The 19,211-nt window shown below is 44.6% G+C and overlaps 1 protein-coding gene across 1 annotated transcript; it reads left to right on the forward strand.

The window, feature by feature from the left end:
• Window positions 1-4,039: 4,039 nt before the first annotated feature.
• Window positions 4,040-18,322, forward strand: gpkow (G patch domain and KOW motifs). Its single transcript, XM_061219905.1, has 11 exons — window positions 4,040-4,259; window positions 7,292-7,458; window positions 9,329-9,468; window positions 10,701-10,807; window positions 12,015-12,222; window positions 12,740-12,872; window positions 14,222-14,411; window positions 15,045-15,168; window positions 15,338-15,407; window positions 15,711-15,796; window positions 16,113-18,322. The coding sequence occupies exons 1-11, from the start codon at window positions 4,054-4,056 to the stop codon at window positions 16,239-16,241; spliced, it is 1,560 nt and encodes a 519-aa protein (XP_061075889.1). The 5' UTR covers window positions 4,040-4,053; the 3' UTR covers window positions 16,242-18,322.
• The last annotated feature ends 889 nt before the right edge of the window (window positions 18,323-19,211 follow it).

Here is a 19,211-nt window from a genome sequence, read left to right on the forward strand (position 1 = left end):
GAGGCGCAAGACTCACCTTCATAATTCCCACTTCCTTCTCAGCGTATTTGCCCGTTTTAGCTCCTTTTTGCGGCTGTATCGTATTTCTCGGTTATTGATGTTTCGCTGAATCAATTATTGCAGCTATTGTCGCTGGGTAGCTAGTCTTAAGGTTACAAACCAAAGCACGAAGACGATATTGATTTAACTGGAGAAATGTGGCAGGAACCTACAGTCGCTGCCACACTCCAAAGAGGTAGCCATGCCTGCGAGCAGTTTAATAGTACACAGGTCAAAATTACATTGCATTACAGCACTGAGCAATATTCCAGGCAAGCAATGAGGAAACGGTGATAAGACCAAGGAGCAACAAGGGAGGGAGGGGGTTACGGAGGGGAGGGATAGAAAAAAAAGAAAGAGAACCGCCCCTAGTGTTAACGGATTGGACGGAGCTCCGGCAGTCGTACAAATGTAGGGCTACAAAATCCTGTACTGTAGGGATTTAAATTGAATACAGTGCGGGGTTTCGCAACTCAGCTCCGCATGCTACAACACCAGACAAGAACAGATTTTGTCATGTGCTGGAGCACATTTAATCGAACGATTGGGGGGGGGGGGTGAACTCTAGATGAGGGGAAAGCGGGTGAAAACAAGGTCACGGTGTGGTTATCCACTTGGTGTGTAGGTAGCGCCCATCGTTTATGTGCACATCATCGTTCGCATAATATGTTTTTATAACCTACCCATCGCTACATGTTTAACGCTCTAACAGTTCCAGCTGAAGTTGCATTAACACGTTAACAAGGATGTGTAATTTACAGCTGAATCGTGAATTCCATTTTACACTTCTTCCACTGCATCTGTGAGTGTACATGTATAGTGTACATGTATAGTGTTTTTTTATTTATTTCTAAGTCTAATAGCCTGCTGCGAGCGCTTTCACAAGTAATGAGCCAGTTAGCCAGCTTCAGTTGCTCAGACATTTTTTTTTTTTGGCACCAAATAGGAACGTAGACTGTTTTGGCTAAACAAATAAAGTAGCCATACGACAAAATAATTGAGTGGTCTATTGAGAGAAATCAGCAGCATGTCACGTTGGGCTAATTGATTTGAGATCTATGGTAGGACTTAACTGAATCGTTATTAAATTGCAGCTTATATGCGTTTATAAGGACTGTTTATCTGGACCAAATAATTATATTTTATTGCAGCATAGTTCCTTCCCCAGAGGCTTAATTTGGGATATTTCTGAGGGTGGATGGTCAGTTGTGAGAGAAATGTGAGGTGTACATGTAGCCTACATGTGGGGTGTACGAGTTTTGGAGAGAAGTATTCTGTTAGTATGGTAGTTCTGTTAGTATGGTATGTGTATCCTTTTGGAACAGTAATCGCATGACCACAGAGAGAGAAGTAAAAATAAAAATAAAAATAAATTGTCAGGCAGTTGGTGTGAATAAAATAAAGTCTGAATTTGAGGGGAAGTACCAAGTGTAAAAGGCAAAATCTGACTAGGTGTCCACACTGTCAGCTTTCTATCATTTTAGTAAAGGTTCATTGTGGTCTCATCTGTCCATAAAAATATTCCAGAAATTCTGGCTCATCTCTGTATTTTTTTTATTCTGAATTCTAATCTAGCCTCTCAATACTTGCTACTCATGAGGTTTGAATCTTGCAGTGTTTATAATCCTGCTCTTGAAGTCCTCTGTGTATGGAGTCTTCTGATATTTTCACGCCTGACCTCTGGTGACTGCTGATGATGTTTTAAAGTTTTTCTTTACAACTCTTTATAAATCTGTGCAGTGTTTATTCGGTGGTTTCTTTTCCTTTCAAGAAAACTTTCCAAACTGCTGTACTGTGTATGAAGGATGCTTCCAATATTGATCCTATTAGTTTCACTGAGATGTGACAATTTTCTTAGATTTGTCAACTATTTTTTACACTCTCCATGACATAATGGACATCTTTGGACATAATCTTTTCTGGTCATTAAGGAGAGCACTGGTGAGCTCAGTATTTGCAGAGAGCCTGGTAGGCCAAGGAAGACCTCTACAGTTGATGACCAAATAATTATCATAATGAAGAAGAAACCCCAAACACCTGTCTGGCAGATCAGAAACACTTTTCAGGAAGCAGGCGTGGATGTGCCAGTGACTACTCTCGGCAGGAGACTCTTCACAAACCATAAAAAGGATTGCTAGGGTACAGTTTGAGAAGTAGCACTAGAAAGAGCCTGCCTTCTGCTACAGCCAAATATATCAAATTTTGACTCAATGCATAGTTGAATTTGTGCATAGTGGCCTTGGTTCCACGTCGGACGTATGGCTTTTTGGCCGCAATTCTTCCATGAAGACCACTTCTGACCAGATTCTCCACACAGTAGATGGGTGTACCTGGGTCCAACTGGTTTCTGCCCATTCTGAGCTGATGGCACTGCTGGACATCTTCTGATTGCGAAGGGAAGCAAGCATGATATGTCTTTCATCTGCTGCACTAAGTTTCCTTGGCCGACCACTGCGTCTACGCTCCTCAACACTCCACGTTTCTTTGTGCTTCTTCAACAGAGCTAGGACAGCACATCTGGAAACCCCTGTCTGCCTTGAAATTTCTACCTGGGAGAGACCTTGCTGATGCAATATAACTACCTTGTGTCTTGTTGCTGTGCTCAGTCTTGCCATGGTGTATAGCTTCTGACATTAAACTGTCTTCAGCAATCTCACCTTGGATGCAGAGTTTGGCTGTTACTTACCCAGTTTTAACCCTCCTACACAGCTGTTTATGTTTGAGTTAATAATTGGGTTTCAACCGACACATTAAATTGATGATCATTAGCTCCTGTTTGGTATAATTGGTTAATTACACACCTGACTATATGCCTACAAGTGCACCTAGAAGAATTGATGCTGGTTTGAAGGCAAAGGGTGGTCACACCAAATATTGATTTGATTTAGATTTTTCTTCTGATAGATATATATATATAATTTTTTTTCATTCATTCATTATCCTAACCCGCTTATCCTGAACAGGGTCACAGGGGGGGCTGGAGCCTATCCCAGCATACATTGGGCGAAAGGCAGGAATACACCCTACAGGTCGCCAGCCCATCGCAGGGCACACACACCATTCACTCACAAACTCATACCTACGGGCAATTTAGATTCCAATCAGCCTAACCTGAATGTCTTTGGACTGTGAGAGAACCTGAGTACCCGGAGGAAACCCACACAGACACGGGGAGAACATGCAAACTCCACACAGAAAGGCCCCGGCTGACCGGGATATAGATATAGATATAGATATAGATATATAGAGATATATATACACACACTCCCTGGTGTAAAATCCAGTTATAATCAGCTTGAAATTACCAGCCACCAGCTGTTTCAAAACATAGCTTGTGCTGGTCAAACCATGTTGAGAAGAGAGCTGGTTTGAACTGGTCGACTAGCTACCAGCTGTTTCAAAACAGTTTTTTTTCCATCAGGGCTGAATGGGCCTTTTTAGGATGGGAACCAACCTGCCATTATAAGTTACTTATTAGTGAATGCATAAATCAGTTAGTGAAAAAGATGCATTGGGAGAGCTGCCAAAGACAGGTGAAATGTTCCTACTTTCAAATGGACAACCATTTTAAATGGCAACAATTTTAGTAAATAAGTACAGTTCGCCTGGTTAATATCCATATATCTATAATTTATAGGACGAAATCATTGTTAATTCCAGTAGGCTACTTTGACCGGTATCGTAAAATGGTGTCCTTGATAGGTATTTTAGAGTTTTAAAGAAAAAGTGGCATTTATCTTAGTTTTTGGGAGAAATGCCTATACAACGCGTTTTGCTATTATAATACGCTTGATGTATTATTATTATTACATCAAGAATCTCCACTTTTTAATAAAAATCCCTTTCACCTGTGATCACGTGACCAATTCTGCGGTGTTTACAGTTTTGCATGCTGGGTAATGTATTCCTTTCAGTCATTGACACAATACCCAATGCATACACATAAGACTACACAAACCACAAATCCATGCTGAAGTTCTTTCTCCCAGTGCACGTTAAAAACACTTTTGAAATATGGCGTCGGAACCCGACAATAGTGAAGAAAATCCCACGAAATTCAACGTTTCTAAAGATGAAGAGGATAAAAAAGTCGGACCGATTTCATTTGGCTTCAGTAAAACATTAAACAAATTAAAAACGTCAAGCCATAACCGTGACGAGGCTGGTAGAGCAGAAGAACGAGATTACTTGACCGGCGTTGAAGGGAAGGAATTGAAAAGGTAGGAGACGTTGCTAACGTTCACGTTCACTCGTGTTTACGGAAATGCTAACGTTAGGCAAATCACCGTTTAATATAACTACATCTTTCAAATGTCCCATTTTAATACGCTTTGCTCTCCAGGTAAATGGAGCACGTTAAACCTAACACCACCAGTTTACCAACAAGCGCTTAATTTGTACCACCAGGCCTGGCCTCCATTAGCTACCAAGTTCCCGTAAAGCTGACTTGCATAGAAAGGAGAGCTACGTTAGTTACGTTCGACTATGTGTTACTCATTTTAGTTGGCGAGTTAACTTTAGTAATTCTGGTCGTTGACTAATCCCATATCAGATGCATTACCGTCAATTTTATGGATTGAACGTGTCAGCTGGCTGTGACCCGCTTGAAGCGCGAGCATCCCCGTAATTAGTGTATCAAGATAGCTATATAAGTATATCGATAGTTAACCGGCAAAAACGTGAAACGTTGTGTGTTTTCATTGTCTGCAGTCATTTGTTGTTAAAGTTTGCTAGATAGCTAGTTGAATTGGCTAAAATAACATGCGTAATGGGTTACCGCTCAGGCAGTGACCTGTCAGTGGCCATGCAAGCTCAGCATCGCTCACGGGATCATAAACGACACAGTCACGGATTTAACCAGTTTGCAATGTAGTATTAGTTAACGTTAGCAGTTAGCGGCTGCATTCTAGCCAATATAAAGACATTGATGCTTTTCTCGATAGATCGTGACTTCCGTGGCTGAATCTGGTGCAGTTTTAACAAGCGACACTGTGTTTGGGATAAAAGCCAAGTACTATTGGACAATCTATAAATACAGCATTTTGAACAGTCTTACCTGTTGAGGAATGCAGGGATATCGGATGACGAATAACGTTAGCCTAGTTGCCACAGTGTAATGTTGGTATATGTGGTAACTTGTCCATAATCATAAATTGTAGTATTATACGTTCTGGAGTTATGTTACTCGGCAACAGCAGTTACTCCTGCTCGTCCAAGAGTCTAACACATCCACCCACTCGTAACATGTAGGCCGTAGCTTCAGTAAGCGCATTTCGGAGCTCAAATTGAGCACCTGTGCCAAGTTCAATGGCACAGTGGACAAACGGTAGTTTTTCATGTCTGGCACCGATGTGAACTACATAGAAAAAGCTGCGGACCCACTTAGTCAATTTAAGAACGATCCCTATTTGATTCAGCTGAAAAATCTTAGTGATGATTGCGTTCAAATAGCCGGCTAAAAATCGGCAATGAACTGTCACAACTTGAATAAACGCCAGGTTGCTATATTGGTGCTTTAATTACAATCTGTTCATTATGTTATTGAAGTTATTTGTTCTGTTGACATTTTCTGGTTATTTGTATCGTGTTTGTGCTTGTCCGTTGATCCACTGGAATATATTTGCTGTAAAATAACATGGGGATTGGTAGTAGGCGTTGTACAGATTAGTTAAAAATCAGTATTTTAAAGGGGCAGTTCACCCAAGAATTAAATGAAGGTACAGTATATTTCCAGGTACCCGGAGTAGTGTGTGGCCATCCAGATAGTTTCGTTACGTTACAGAGGGGTTACTGTTTAATTTCCCCAAACGTTTTGGCGCCGTGAAAGCTAAAGGACGAAGGACCCATATGGTTCTCTTTACCAGGATGAACTACTGCAAAGACGCAACACGTTTCAGCGAAACGGTCTGAGTGGACAGGTACTATTGTGTACTCCCAGTAAATGGAAACTCCCAGTAAACCTTCGTTTAATTTCCGATTAAACAGCCCCTTTAAGATTCATTCTTTTATTGCCTGGGTCTGAGTTAGAAATAAGTTTTGAAAAAATAAAATAGCTAAAAATGCAATAAAACCTCCCATTAGAATGATATTTGGTCTTTTGGGTAAATAAAATGATAAGTGAATAAATAAATAAAAACACTTTGACGTTTACTACAGCTTGGGGGGGTCTTTCAGAGCTTCTCTACGTTACCACGTCCTGTTTAATGACTTCTATCAAAATAAGATGTTTTTTTTTTAATTGGCTCCACATTGTCTCCGGTTATCTCGGATAGCATTGGTTGAAATTCCAGTGCTGGAAATATTTTGTAATATTTTCATGTTGGAAGAAATACCCATATAATTTAACTCTTTTTGAAGCATTTTTGTATTGAACATGTTGGTGCAGACAGTTATTCTGACATTTTGCCCATTTTTTCTTTCCTTACATTTCTAATACTCTCAATAGTTTTTCATGTAATATAACTCATGAATGGTAGTATTTTTTTAAATGTATTTTTAATTAAATAAATTCTTATTTTGATATCATTAATGTGTTCCGGACATCAAAATAGACCTGACATATGCACAGTCCAAAAAAATAATATCACTAGGCAAGATGCATAAACGGGTGAAGGAGATGGGCTGTATCAATATACGAAGGGTAATGAAAGATTAAAAGCAGATGCAATCCTCAGTTATCGTATTAGGAATGAAACCGTTAAAATCAGGTTGATTCTGTTTTCTGCATTGCTTCGGGAAAATGCACGCGGTTAAACGAACCCAGGTGATTTAATGTTCCGAGTTGGCCAATAGCCGTACTCCTCTGCTCGGCCAGGGTGCATCGATCTCCGAGCGCCCTATCAATCAGGTGTCTGCTCCGTGTCAGTGGTGGCTGCACTGAGGTTCGTTCTGTCTGTAAGCTGCTTTGACGTCTGATTAACTGGCGCTATGAATTCAGTCTGCCGCTAAGCTTTATTAATTAGCGCGGTGGTTGCAAGTGCTCCTGTGGTTTGCACATTTCCACTTGAACGTCGTTTTTTACTCCCCGGTCTTTTATAGTATCAAATGTGTATTTTACTGAAATCTATTTAAAAATGATTTATTTTATTATGGTGAACCGGACAGACACCCAGTTGATATCAGCAACTATGAGTGCTCTTTATAGCCCTCTTTATAGCTCTCCATCTATCTCTCCCCCCTCCTCCTCTCTCCCCCTCCTTCTGTTTCTCCCTCTCCCTCTCTCTCTCTCCTCTGTCCTCTCTTCTCTCCATAGTACCAAGCCCGTGGAGAAGGCTAAAGAGCTGGTAATCCCTCTAATCAATAAGAACCGCTGGTACAGGCCGGAAGGGTCCAGAAAGGGCACTGGGGAGGATGGCGACCTTCGACCCCCTCAGGAACAGGATTCCGTGGAGTCTCAGGCCGTCAAGGAGCTCATTGAAGGTTATTCATGTTTATTCATTATTAATGTCGTGTCGCCGTATTGGGCCTCTTCAGTGACAGCAGTGAGGATGGGTTTTTAAGGGTGTGACACGGATAGGGTGTCAGAAGCTTTGCGGTGATTTGACCCAGGTCTGCTGGCCCCGTGCTGGGAGCTGCACAGCGGTCTGACCTGTTTTTCAGGTACAAAATAAAGGAGTTTAAAGGAAGAGGAGATGGAAAAAAAAGGCAGAGGAGAGTGGTCTGTGGCTCGTCTTACCCTGGCACTGTCCCACGAGTGCTGGGAAATCGCACCTCTGCACAGCTCGAGCTCAAATGGAATGGAAAATATGATTTGGCGTGAAAAAGCTTGTATTTAAATTATATTCCCCCTCGGAAGATGGCTCTACCCCAGGGCTCTGGAGTCCTCTCCCCCCGGCCTGGCAGCGATTCTGCCCGCTCAGCACTTTAGGATCGCTTAAAAGAGACACCTCTACAAAATGGCTTCTAACCTGTGGTACAGTGTGTTCCCTGTGGGTTAAGTCTGAAGACTGAGATGGCCATTACAGAACATGGATGTTGTTTTCACTTGACCATTTATGTATGGATTTTGATGTAAGTTTGGGGTTATTGTCCTGCTTGAAAATCCACCAGTGAGCAAGTCTCAGCCTCCTGGCAGAGACTACCAGATTTTCCACCAAGATTTCCTGGTACTTTATTGAATTCATGATGCCACTGATCTTAAATCATGCCCCTGGACCACTGGCAGCAAAACCTCCTCCATCAATGAACCAGCTTCATATCTGACAGGAGGTCTAAGCTCTTCCGAGAGAGCTGCTCTGGGGAATTAAATGGGGTTGTTTTGAGTAATAAGTTTGAGTAATTTATTTTATAAAATGGGAGTGTTGAGGGTTATAAAATGGGAGTGTTGAGGTTATAAAATGGGGGTGTTGAGGTTATAAAATGGGAGTGTTGAGGGTTATAAAATGGGGGTGTTGAGGGTTATAAAATGGGGGTGTTGAGGGTTATAAAATGGGAGTGTTGAGGGTTATAAAATGGGAGTGTTGAGGTTATAAAATGGGAGTGTTGAGGGTTATAAAATGGGAGTGTTGAGGGTTATAAAATGGGAGTGTTGAGGTTATAAAATGGGAGTGTTGAGGTTATAAAATGGGAGTGTTGAGGGTTATAAAATGGGAGTGTTGAGGTTATAAAATGGGGGTGTTGAGGTTATAAAATGGGAGTGTTGAGGTTATAAAATGGGAGTGTTGAGGGTTATAAAATGGGAGTGTTGAGGGTTATAAAATGGGAGTGTTGAGGTTATAAAATGGGGGTGTTGAGGGTATAAAATGGGAGTGTTGAGGGTTATAAAATGGGGGTGTTGAGGGTTATAAAATGGGGGTGTTGAGGGTTATAAAATGGGGGTGTTGAGGGTTATAAAATGGGAGTGTTGAGGGTTATAAAATGGGAGTGTTGAGGGTTATAAAATGGGAGTGTTGAGGTTATAGAATGGGGGTGTTGAGGTTATAAAATGGGAGTGTTGAGGTTATAAAATGGGGGTGTTGAGGGTTATAAAATGGGGGTGTTGAGGGTTATAAAATGGGAGTGTTGAGGGTTATAAAATGGGGGTGTTGAGGTTATAAAATGGGGGTGTTGAGGTTAGAAAATGGGGGTGTTGAGGTTAGAAAATGGGAGTGTTGAGGTTATAAAATGGGGGTGTTGAGGGTTATAAAATGGGGGTGTTGAGGGTTATAAAATGGGGGTGTTGAGGGTTATGAAATGGGGGTGTTGAGGGTTATGAAATGGGGGTGTTGAGGGTTATAAAATGGGAGTGTTGAGGGTTATAAAATGGGAGTGTTGAGGGAGCTGAGCATGCTGTCCCTGGGTCTTTGTTCAGAGTCCCTGAGGCGGCAGGAGCAGTGGGACAGGGGGGAGCAGGCGGACCCCAACCTCTCCATCCCCCTGCTGATGCAGAACCAGGCCCCTGACGGCTTGGAGGACGGAGACCAGGTCAAGGTCGACCTCCGGCCTGAGTCGGTGAGTCGGGGGAGGGGGGTCTGTGGAGGCTCGGGTTTAAGTGGCGATGTCTGAGCTGGGCAGTGTGAGTGGGACAGACAGACAGACAGGTGTGGCAGGCTGTGTGTGAAAGAGAGCAGTGACTTTAAGCACAACCTTTTCAGTTTGTATGCCGATGAGTTGGAGCTTTATTTGAATGGACTACATTCCCCATGTAAGTCATGGACATTTTTCCCACTGTATTTTGTGACGGAAAAATTCACCAAGTAACCAAATAAAATGCACTGCTATTTGAAATATTTTCATTGAGAAACTGAAGTGCAGTATGGTTTCATCGAGACCGGACCCACTTGTGACGAATACCCGCATGAGACGGAGGGGATGGGGCAGGGGTGGGGGGAGGAAGAGAGAGGGAGCAGGAGATAGGGGTGAGGGGGAGGGAGAGAGAGATAGGGTAGAGGGGGTGTAGAGTGGGGGGAGGGAGGGGGAGGGAGGGGGAGAGCACTATGCTGACGGCTGCATCTCACCAGCAGCCAACCTGAACCAAGATCAACAAGGATGGGAAAGAGTGAGATTAGTCGTGCTCTTGATTGTGTGAAAGAGAACTGTGTGAGCTTTCTCACATGGGTCTGCTTATCAGGGAGGGGATGCGTTTGTGTTTGCACGTGTAGCTGAGAATGTGTGTGGCGTAAGACGACCCCCATGCCTGTGTTTGTGTGTGTTTGTGTGTATGCGCGCGTGCGCGGATGTTCATGTGTGTGCGTGTTACCGAGAGGCGACATGCGACAGTGTAAGTGTGCCCCTGTCTCCCTCATAATGCAACAGCGCTAATGCTAAAGCCCCTGGCTCACGGCCTCGCGCTAACGCCAGATGTGCCGAGTCTGCACATTACCTGTTCTTTCCCAACCTCTCTCTCTCTCTCTCTCTTTCTCTCTCTCTCTCTCTTCACTCACTCACCCATCTTGCAATTTTATCACACCACTGGGACTTGAGCTTGCCAGGTGTGACTTCAATCTCGTTGCCAGGAAACAAGGGGGGCGGAGTGGGGGGGGGGGATGAAGTCAGGATGGGCAGCTTGCTTTAGCATAATGTGTTGGGTATAGTTTAATGTGCTGTTGGGTGTGTGTGTATTTGGGTTGTGTGTGTGTGTGTGTGTGTGTGTGTGTGTGTAATTACATTGGGTTTCTGTGTAATTAGGTTGTGTGTGTGTGTGTGTGTGTGTGTGTATGTATAACTGGGTGGTTGTGTTTTAGTCCACAGCAGCGGACTATGACAGTGTTCCCGTGGAGGCCTATGGGATGGCCATGCTGAAGGGGATGGGCTGGAAGGAAGGAGAGGGCATTGGGAGGACCTTCAAACAGTGAGTCCCACTCTGCACTCTTACTGTAGCCATAGGGCAATCCCCACTGCAGTACTGTAGTACTAACAATCTTACTGTAACCATGGGGCAATCCCCACTGCAGTACTGTAGTACTAACACACTTACTGAAACCATGGGGCAATCCCCGCTGCAGTACTGTAGCACTAACGCACTTATCATAGACACAGGGCAATCCCCACTGCAGTACCGTAGTACTAACACTCTTACTGTAACCATGGGGCAATCCCCACTGCAGTACTGTAGTACTAACACACTTATCATAGATACAGGGCAATCCCCACTGCAGTACCGTAGTACTAACACTCTTACTGTAACCATGGGGCAATCCCCACTGCAGTACTGTAGTACTAACACTCTTACTGTAACCATGGGGCAATCCCCACTGCAGTACTGTAGTACTAACACTCTTACTGTAACCATAGGGCAATCCCCACTGCAGTACTGTAGTACTAACACTCTTACTGTAACCATGGGGCAATCCCCACTGCAGTACTGTAGTACTAACACACTTACTGTAGCCATAGGGCAATCCCCACTGCAGTACTGTAGCACTAACACACTTATCATAGACACAGGGCAATCCCCACTGCAGTACTGTAGCACTAACACACTTACCATAGCCATAGGGCAATCCCCACTGTAGTACTAACACTCTTACTGTAACCATGGGGCAATCCCCACTATAGTACTGTAGTACTAACACTCTTACTGTAACCATGGGGCAATCCCCACTGCAGTACTGTAGCACTAACACACTTACCATAGCCATAGGGCAATCCCCACTGCAGTACTGTAGTACTAACACTCTTACTGTAACCATGGGGCAATCCTCACTGCAGCACTGTAGTACTAACACACCGTAGCCATAGGGCAATCCCTACACACATTAAATCACATTCACACTCTCTCTCACACACATATATGCACACATTCACACTCTCTCTTACAGACATATATGCACACACACTCACACACATACTGCTGAAACATCTGCAGTGCACACACACACACACACACACTCATACTGCTGAAACATCTGCAGTGCACACACACACACTCATACTGCTGAAACATCTGCAGTGCACACACACACACACACACCCACATACTGCTGAAACATCTGCAGTGCACACACACACTCACACACACTCATACTTGCGCACCCTTTTCTCTCTCTCCCTCTCAGGGATGTGAAGCCGATCGAGCACCAGCTGCGTCCGAAGGGTTTGGGCCTGGGTGCAGATCGCTCCGCCCTGAAGGACCTGGAGCCCGCCGGGCCCCGCCGGCCCCCTAAACCAGGCCAGGAGAAGGACAAGGACGAGGAGGCCTTGGTGCTTGGGCCCGGGGGCTGTGTCCTGGTCCAGTCCGGGGCCCACAAGGACCTCTACGGGAAGGTATGCTAGTGCCTCCATACCATTCTGTACCCGTCCACTGGAGGGTAACTGTTGAAGCTAAGCCGTACACTGTAATTTCTGCATGGCTAACTGATGTAGCCATACCATCCTATACCCTTGCCTTGGCTAACTGCTGAAGCTAAAGCCTGATTTACACTTCTGTGTTGAGTCTACATGGAGGCTACGCCGTTGAGAGCTATTATACTTGTGCGTTGGGGTGTCTGCGTTGCCCTGCAGTTACACCGCCAAAACGCTAGTTTTTGTTGTCATTATATCCCATAATCATTCGCGATTAACTGTATGCGACGCATAGTTACATTTCTGGGGAGATGCGCGTCAGGCTACACCTCTACACCGACTCGACGCAGAAGTATTAATCAGGCTTTAGCTGTCATAGCACCCTGTAATCTGCTCATGGCTAACTGCTGAAGCTCAGCTGTGGAACAGTCATGAGGGAAATGGAGGGTTCAGTTCTGACGGCTTAATGCCTCTCTCCGTCTCCTGGGCTGCTTCACAGATCGAAGGGTTGGATCCAGACAACGCCCGACTCATGGTGAAGCTCGCCATTGGTGGGAAGACTGTGACAGTCAGCCAGTATGCTGTGCAATTGGTTGCTCGTAAAGACTATGACAAGAACAGCAAGGACCTCAGTAAGTACCTGAATTTCACCCATATTTAATACTGTCAGATAATTGCATTTTAGACCGATGTTACCAACCGTTAATATTGGCATTTATTTTATTGGCAGTCAAGGCATTTATCAGCCATTACATTAGTGATAAATGCCTTGACAGCTTTGATAAGTGTCCTTAATCATACAAAGTGCCTGCTGTAAAAAATTTTAATAAAACATTTTTACGTTGTCCATCTTATTTTATTGTACCAAACACCTGACATTGAACATGAATATGTTCATGTGAATGTGTATGTGTGTGCATGCACACATACGGTTAAATGCGAAAGTATTTGGACAGCGGCACAATTTTTGTTGCTTTAGCTGTGTACCCCAACACCTTAATTTGAAAATGAAACGGTGATTATGACAATGAAGTACTGACTGTCAGCTTTAATTTGAAAGAATTTGTCTCTGTAATGGGAGATCTGTGTAGGAATTACAGCCCTTTTATATGTACTTTCCCGATTTTAGAGGAGAAGAAGCAATGGGACAAAAACATAATCTGAAATAACGTCATCACATTTAGAACTTGGTTATGAATCCTTTGCATTTGATAACTATGTGAAGTCTAGACATTAGCAGACACTGGCTTTCCTCCCTGGTGATGCTCTGCTAGGCCTGTCCTGCATTCCTGTGTGTTTCTCTGAGGGAGTTCTGCCTTCAGTTTTGTCCTCCACAAATGAAACGCATGTTCAGTTGGACTCAGGCCAGGAGATTGACTTGCCCGGCCAAGAACATTCCACTTTTTAGACTCGTTGGGTTACTTTACCAAATGTTTTGGGTCATTGTCCTGCTGCAAAGTGAAGCACCGTCCCATGTCTTTTGAGCTGTTTGGTTGAACCTGGTTGAATTTGGTTGAGCAGATATGTTGTTTCTGTACACACACACAGAATTCATCCTGCTGTTGCAATCGGTCGTCACATCACCAAAGGCAATTTAGCCATACATGCCTAAGCCATAACACTTCCTCCACCATGCTTCACCAGTGAAGGAGGTGCCTTCGATGATGGGCAGTTTCTTTACACATTCCTCTTTCCATTACATTGATACAGGTTCTCTGGTTCTCTCTTTGTTTAATACACCCCCAAGTCAGTCTTGCTTTCCTTTGTATTTTGTATGGTTGTACACTGGTTGGATTTAAGCGGTTCAAGATGTTAACTTGCCTATTAGATTCATCTTAAAGGGGCAGTTCACACAAAAATGGAAATTAAGGTGCGTTTCCACTTACCCAGAGTAGTATTCGTCACCCTATGTAGGGCATTCGTCCTGTGGCTTTCAAAGCGGCAAAAATGTTTAACTTTCTGTCCCTTTTTTCTGTCACAGGTCGTCTCGGCAAAGCCCACAAGGAGAAGGAGAAGGAGAAAGAGAAGAAGGATAGAGAGAGGGAGAAGGAGAGAGAGGAGCAGAGGAGTAACGGCCAGGAGGAGAGGAGGAAGGAGAAGCACTCGGACAGAGAGAGGGACGGAGGGAGGGATCATCTAAAGAGGAAGCACCAGGAATGGAGTGGTGAGAGGTAGGACTCTGGATCCGACTATACCCCCCAACCTTCAATGGTGTAGCAGGAGACTTTTTAAGAAAGGGGTCTGGTCATGCTTAACTGGTAACAATCAGAAAGAACTGCTGTGAGACACTGCATTTACACCCTCAAAGTCTGCGCGGTTTACAATGTGAACCAATCAGAGATAGGGTGGTTCACATTATTAACCTGAAACTACTTGCTTGCTCTGAAACTACAATAAACTTCAAAAAGCATTAGCACTGGCTGCTCCATACTCTGCCACATACCGGTTTGCCTTTACAGTCAGTGCAGAATGTCGGAAGGCACTATATCGAAGCCCTGATTTGGTACTCTGCTTCACATTCTTCAATGGGACCTTCCTGCTGACCCATTTTATTACCTCTATGGAAATGTCCTATTGTGAAATTAAAAAGGTCCAGCAGCACTGAATCTGGGCTACGATAGGCATACAGACAAGGCTCTCTGACGCTCTGCACACATGGTTTTGGGGCTGGGTGTATTGGTTAACGTAGTCTGAGATAAGAGGGCAGTACCAAAACGTTGTATAACTGTACAATAATTCAATCTCATTGGTTGAAAATACTACTCTGCTCTCATTTCCTGCCCCGCCTCCATTCATGGCATCAGGGAAAAGCCCCTCCCCGTGAAGGAGCCCCGCCTTCCCCCGCCCACCCCATCCTGGCTACAGAGAGACCTCCGAGTGCGCTTCATCGACAAGGCCTTCAAGGGGGGAAAGTACTACAACTCCAAGGTACACACACTGTTTTTCAGACTGTCTGATTGACAGGTTTCACTGTGAAATCTATTTACAGTCGAGGTGTAATTTAAGTTTTTGTTTTAATCTTTCTTGAAGATGTATTTATTGTGAAGTGGGGTTGGTGTATTGGTTGGTTTAACTGGCTGATTGGTTGATTGTGCAGATGAGAATAGAGGATGTTCTGAGTCCAGATACCTGTGTGTGTCGCACTGAGGAGGGCAGGCTGCTCGATGGTGAGTACACACACACACACACACACACACACACACACACACACACACACACACCCACAGTAACAGTACACACATGCACACATACCCTTAGTCACAATAGACACACACACACACACACCCACCCACAGTAACAGTACACACATGCACACATACCCATAGTCACAATAGACACATACGCACACACACACACAGTCATAATTCACACCAACACATACACTCACAGTCACAATACACTCAGACACGCACACACACTCAGTGCGTGCTGTCTGCGGCTGACCTCTCTGTGTATGTGTGTGTGCGCAGATGTGAAGCAGAGGATGCTGGAGACTGTAGTTCCCAGGAAGGACTCGGACTTCATCATGGTGGTGCAGGGGAAACACCGAGGGCAGGTCAGCAGGGCTGCTCTTTTAATGTTCCCTCAATGTTCCGCCATTGTTCTGTCAGCGTTCCCGCAGTGTTCCCTCAGCGTTCCCTCAGCGTTCCCTCACGTCCCCTCAGTGTTCCCTCAGTGTTCCCTCAGTGTTCCCTCAGCGTTCCCTCAGCGTTCCCTCACGTCCCCTCAGTGTTCCCTCAGCGTTTCCTCAGCGTTTCCTCAGCGTTTCCTCAGCGTTCCCTCAGTGTTCCCTCAGTGTTCCCTCAGCATTCCCTCACGTTCCCTCAGTGTTCCCTCAGTGTTCCCTCAGCGATGTTGTGGTCCTGCTGCAGGTGGGGCGGATCCTGCAGAGGGACCGGGAGAAGGCCCAGGCCATGGTGCAGCTGGAGAGGGATGAGGAGAGGGTCCACACCCTGGACTACGACTCGGTCTGCCACTACCTGGGCGCCGTCGACAATTGAGGCCCTGTCCGCCACCAGCACTCACCCTGCCCCTCCTCCTTCCACCTGTCCATCCCTGGAACGAGGGTGTTTGGGGATGGGACAGACAGACAAACAGTGACACTTTCTTCATCCTTGCATACTTCCCTACACTCATCCAGTCAGTGCGGTCCTCAGCGTGTCTGTTAGCTCCCCCAGGTAACACCACTCCAGTGCTCTGTTAGCTCCCCCCCCAACAGAGTGTAAAAACAGTCACAGTAAAAGCGTGCTAAATTGGACAGGGAGGTCTTTTGAGGTGAACTGGCTGGATTTGAGATGAGGATTCTAAAGGTGGGAGACATTTGATGCCTTTTCTTTCACAGACATGGGGAGCATTGGTTATTTTGGTGAGGCTGCCATCCGTGACGAAACCAGGTTAACCATCCGGTAATGCTAATGGGCCACATGCAATGTGCCACACTTTTGTTACAGTTTGTGAATGCCATGAAAGTAGGAACTTTGATTTTTCATTTCCATTTCAACAAATGCAGTTTTTATTAATGTGTTGTGCTGTTCATTATTGTATAGTTATTACATCATGAGAGAAGTCTATTTCATTTTTGGTTCAGTATGATTTTCCTCTTCAGTGAAAAGCTAAACATTCTGGTTACTGCTGAATAAAGCAGATGCTTATTTATCGGCCTCTAGTGGCTGGAGGGCTGAATTACAGGGATTGAATTTGGGGAGGGAATTTGCAACGGAAGGTGGTAGCTGTGCTCAGTATTAGGGGTTTGTTAAAGCTGAGCCCTGCTCAGAATGAGACTGAGCGTGTGAAGGAGGAGCCGTGGTTGTTTGGTGTTGTCGATCATGGTAAGGGGAGGTGGTGCTGCCATTGGGTGGGTCTAAACGGCGTTGTGTGTCTTGAGAAACCTTATGTCATTGAGTCAGCTATGTTGCATACCGTTTCTGCAGATCCATGGTGTGAGCTCGCTTACCCCAGTCAACGGAGGACATGAGTACAGGGTGTACGGGTGGGGTGTTGGTATTGGTTGAGCGGGCATCGGTTAGCGCTGGTATTGGTTGAGCTGGGTATCAGTTGATGCTGGTATTGGTTGAGCGGGCATCGGTTAGCGCTGGTATTGGTTGAGCTGGGTATCAGTTGATGCTGGTATTGGTTGAGGTAGGTATCAGTTGACGCAGGTATTAGTTGAGTGGGTTATAGGTTGGCTCTGGTATTGGTTGGTGCTGGTATCGGTTGAGCAGGGTATCGGTTGGCGCTAGTTTTTAATGAGTAGGGCAGTATTCGTTTGGGTGTGGCTTTGATGCATGACTCCATGAGCTGGTCTCCATGGCGAGCTATCTGACCAGACCTACCATCCCCAAGAAGCACTCATCAAACTGATAGACTGCAACTAATACACACACACACACACACACACACACACACACACACGGTATGTGTTCAGAAACCTTATTGTTTCCTCGTAGCCTCTTATTTTTGTATTGTTTTTGTAATTCCAGGAGACCTGATGTACTGTAAGATTCAGTATTGATGTTATTTAATTTTTTTTGCAATAAAATTGTTCAAAGAAGAAACTTTGTCCCTGATATGCTTTTAAGTGAAAGGGGTCAGGGTTGGAGAGAAGAGGGTGGCCACATAGAAGTGACCACTATCCTGCAACCCTGACATGGAGAATACAGTCTTGCAAGTATTGGGTTAGTAACCTGGCATAAAAGCCAACGTCCAGTGGAAGCAGTTCACACACGTTCCATGAGCCGGATGTTTGTTAGAACTGACACTTTTTAAAACTGTTTAATTCAATAGTTTTAACTTCCACTGGCCGTGGGACGGACAGTTGCAGTGCAGCCGTTACCTTTTTGTCTATTTTTGCCAGTCATTTGCGTGGAATATGCATTTCTCACTTGTAAATGTTATATAAAAATGCAGTATTTATCTACATTAAATCTAAACATTTTAGTTATTATGCCTAAATATAGTTGGTAATGTAAATCCGGTATGTGTTCACAATACAATGAATATGAAATGTATATGCTGTGTATATACTGTAGATATTGGTGACCATGCAAATTTATTAAAAATAAAGAGCTATATATACATGAAACTGGCTTAAATGTAACTCTTTGACTTGGTAGATTTGATAACAGGCCCAATAATTGCAGGCACAGTCAAAGTAGAGACGGTGATAAATCAGCACGATTGTTAGAACTTGCTGGTTAGCTCATACAGTACGGAGAACAGGAATGGGTGGCTAGGGGTTCATTGGTCTCATTATATCAGCAAGTGTAGCACTTGGTCTACAAATCATAATATACCAGTAATCAGGTAGGCCATAGGCAGAATCATACAGCTGAATAGGTCTACCTGCCCAAAACGTTCTGGCCAAGGACCTGAAGGTCAAACCTACAAACCAGGGGACCCAGGATTAACGCAGGGGCACATGACAGGGGCCGATCCGTTTCAGGATTTTGTTTCCACTTCGACTGGTCTAAGTTATTTAATTGACTCATTTAATCATATATTATCTGACATGTATGAGTACCAGCTACAGCTGCAGACTGCAAGTGTATCCGAATGATTTTACTGTGCTCAAGTAAAGGTTGGACCAGGGCAATTTATAGAGCTGTCAGCAAATTAAAAACAAGGCAATTGGTTGGGAAAAAAAAGCAGTATGCAGACTGGCCCTCGAGGACCGGAGTTGTGCACCCCTGGATTAACAGAAGGTATTGTAGTTTACCAAGTCTCCGGCACCAGATATGCAAGCACACTGTATATACTGTAGGTTTGGGTATGCAGCGCCAAAAAGCCCCATAATCAAACAAGGCAGCCTCCATGAACTGGCTTCATGCCCCAATGCGCTCCTCCAATAGGAGTACATGGCACCGGAAAGCAGAAGCGGTCTCCGGTTTATACTACCCCTCCAAACCATTACAGAAGAAAAACGCATTTCCAGGCTGGGCAGATTGCGATACAGCCGGATGATGAGCATTATC

Source organism: Conger conger, chromosome 14, assembly GCF_963514075.1.
Source record: "Conger conger chromosome 14, fConCon1.1, whole genome shotgun sequence".
Classification (NCBI taxonomy): Eukaryota; Metazoa; Chordata; class Actinopteri; order Anguilliformes; family Congridae; genus Conger; species Conger conger.

Excerpts from the sequence above, each read along its gene's own strand:
- gpkow (XM_061219905.1), top strand. The coding sequence starts at position 4,054 with ATGGCGTCGGAACCCGACAATAGTGAAGAAAATCCCACGAAATTCAAC. Across the intron at positions 7,459-9,328 it reads CGTCAAGGAGCTCATTGAAG|AGTCCCTGAGGCGGCAGGAG; the intron begins GTTATTCATGTT and ends GTCTTTGTTCAG. Across the intron at positions 15,408-15,710 it reads GGAGGGCAGGCTGCTCGATG|ATGTGAAGCAGAGGATGCTG; the intron begins GTGAGTACACAC and ends GTGTGTGCGCAG.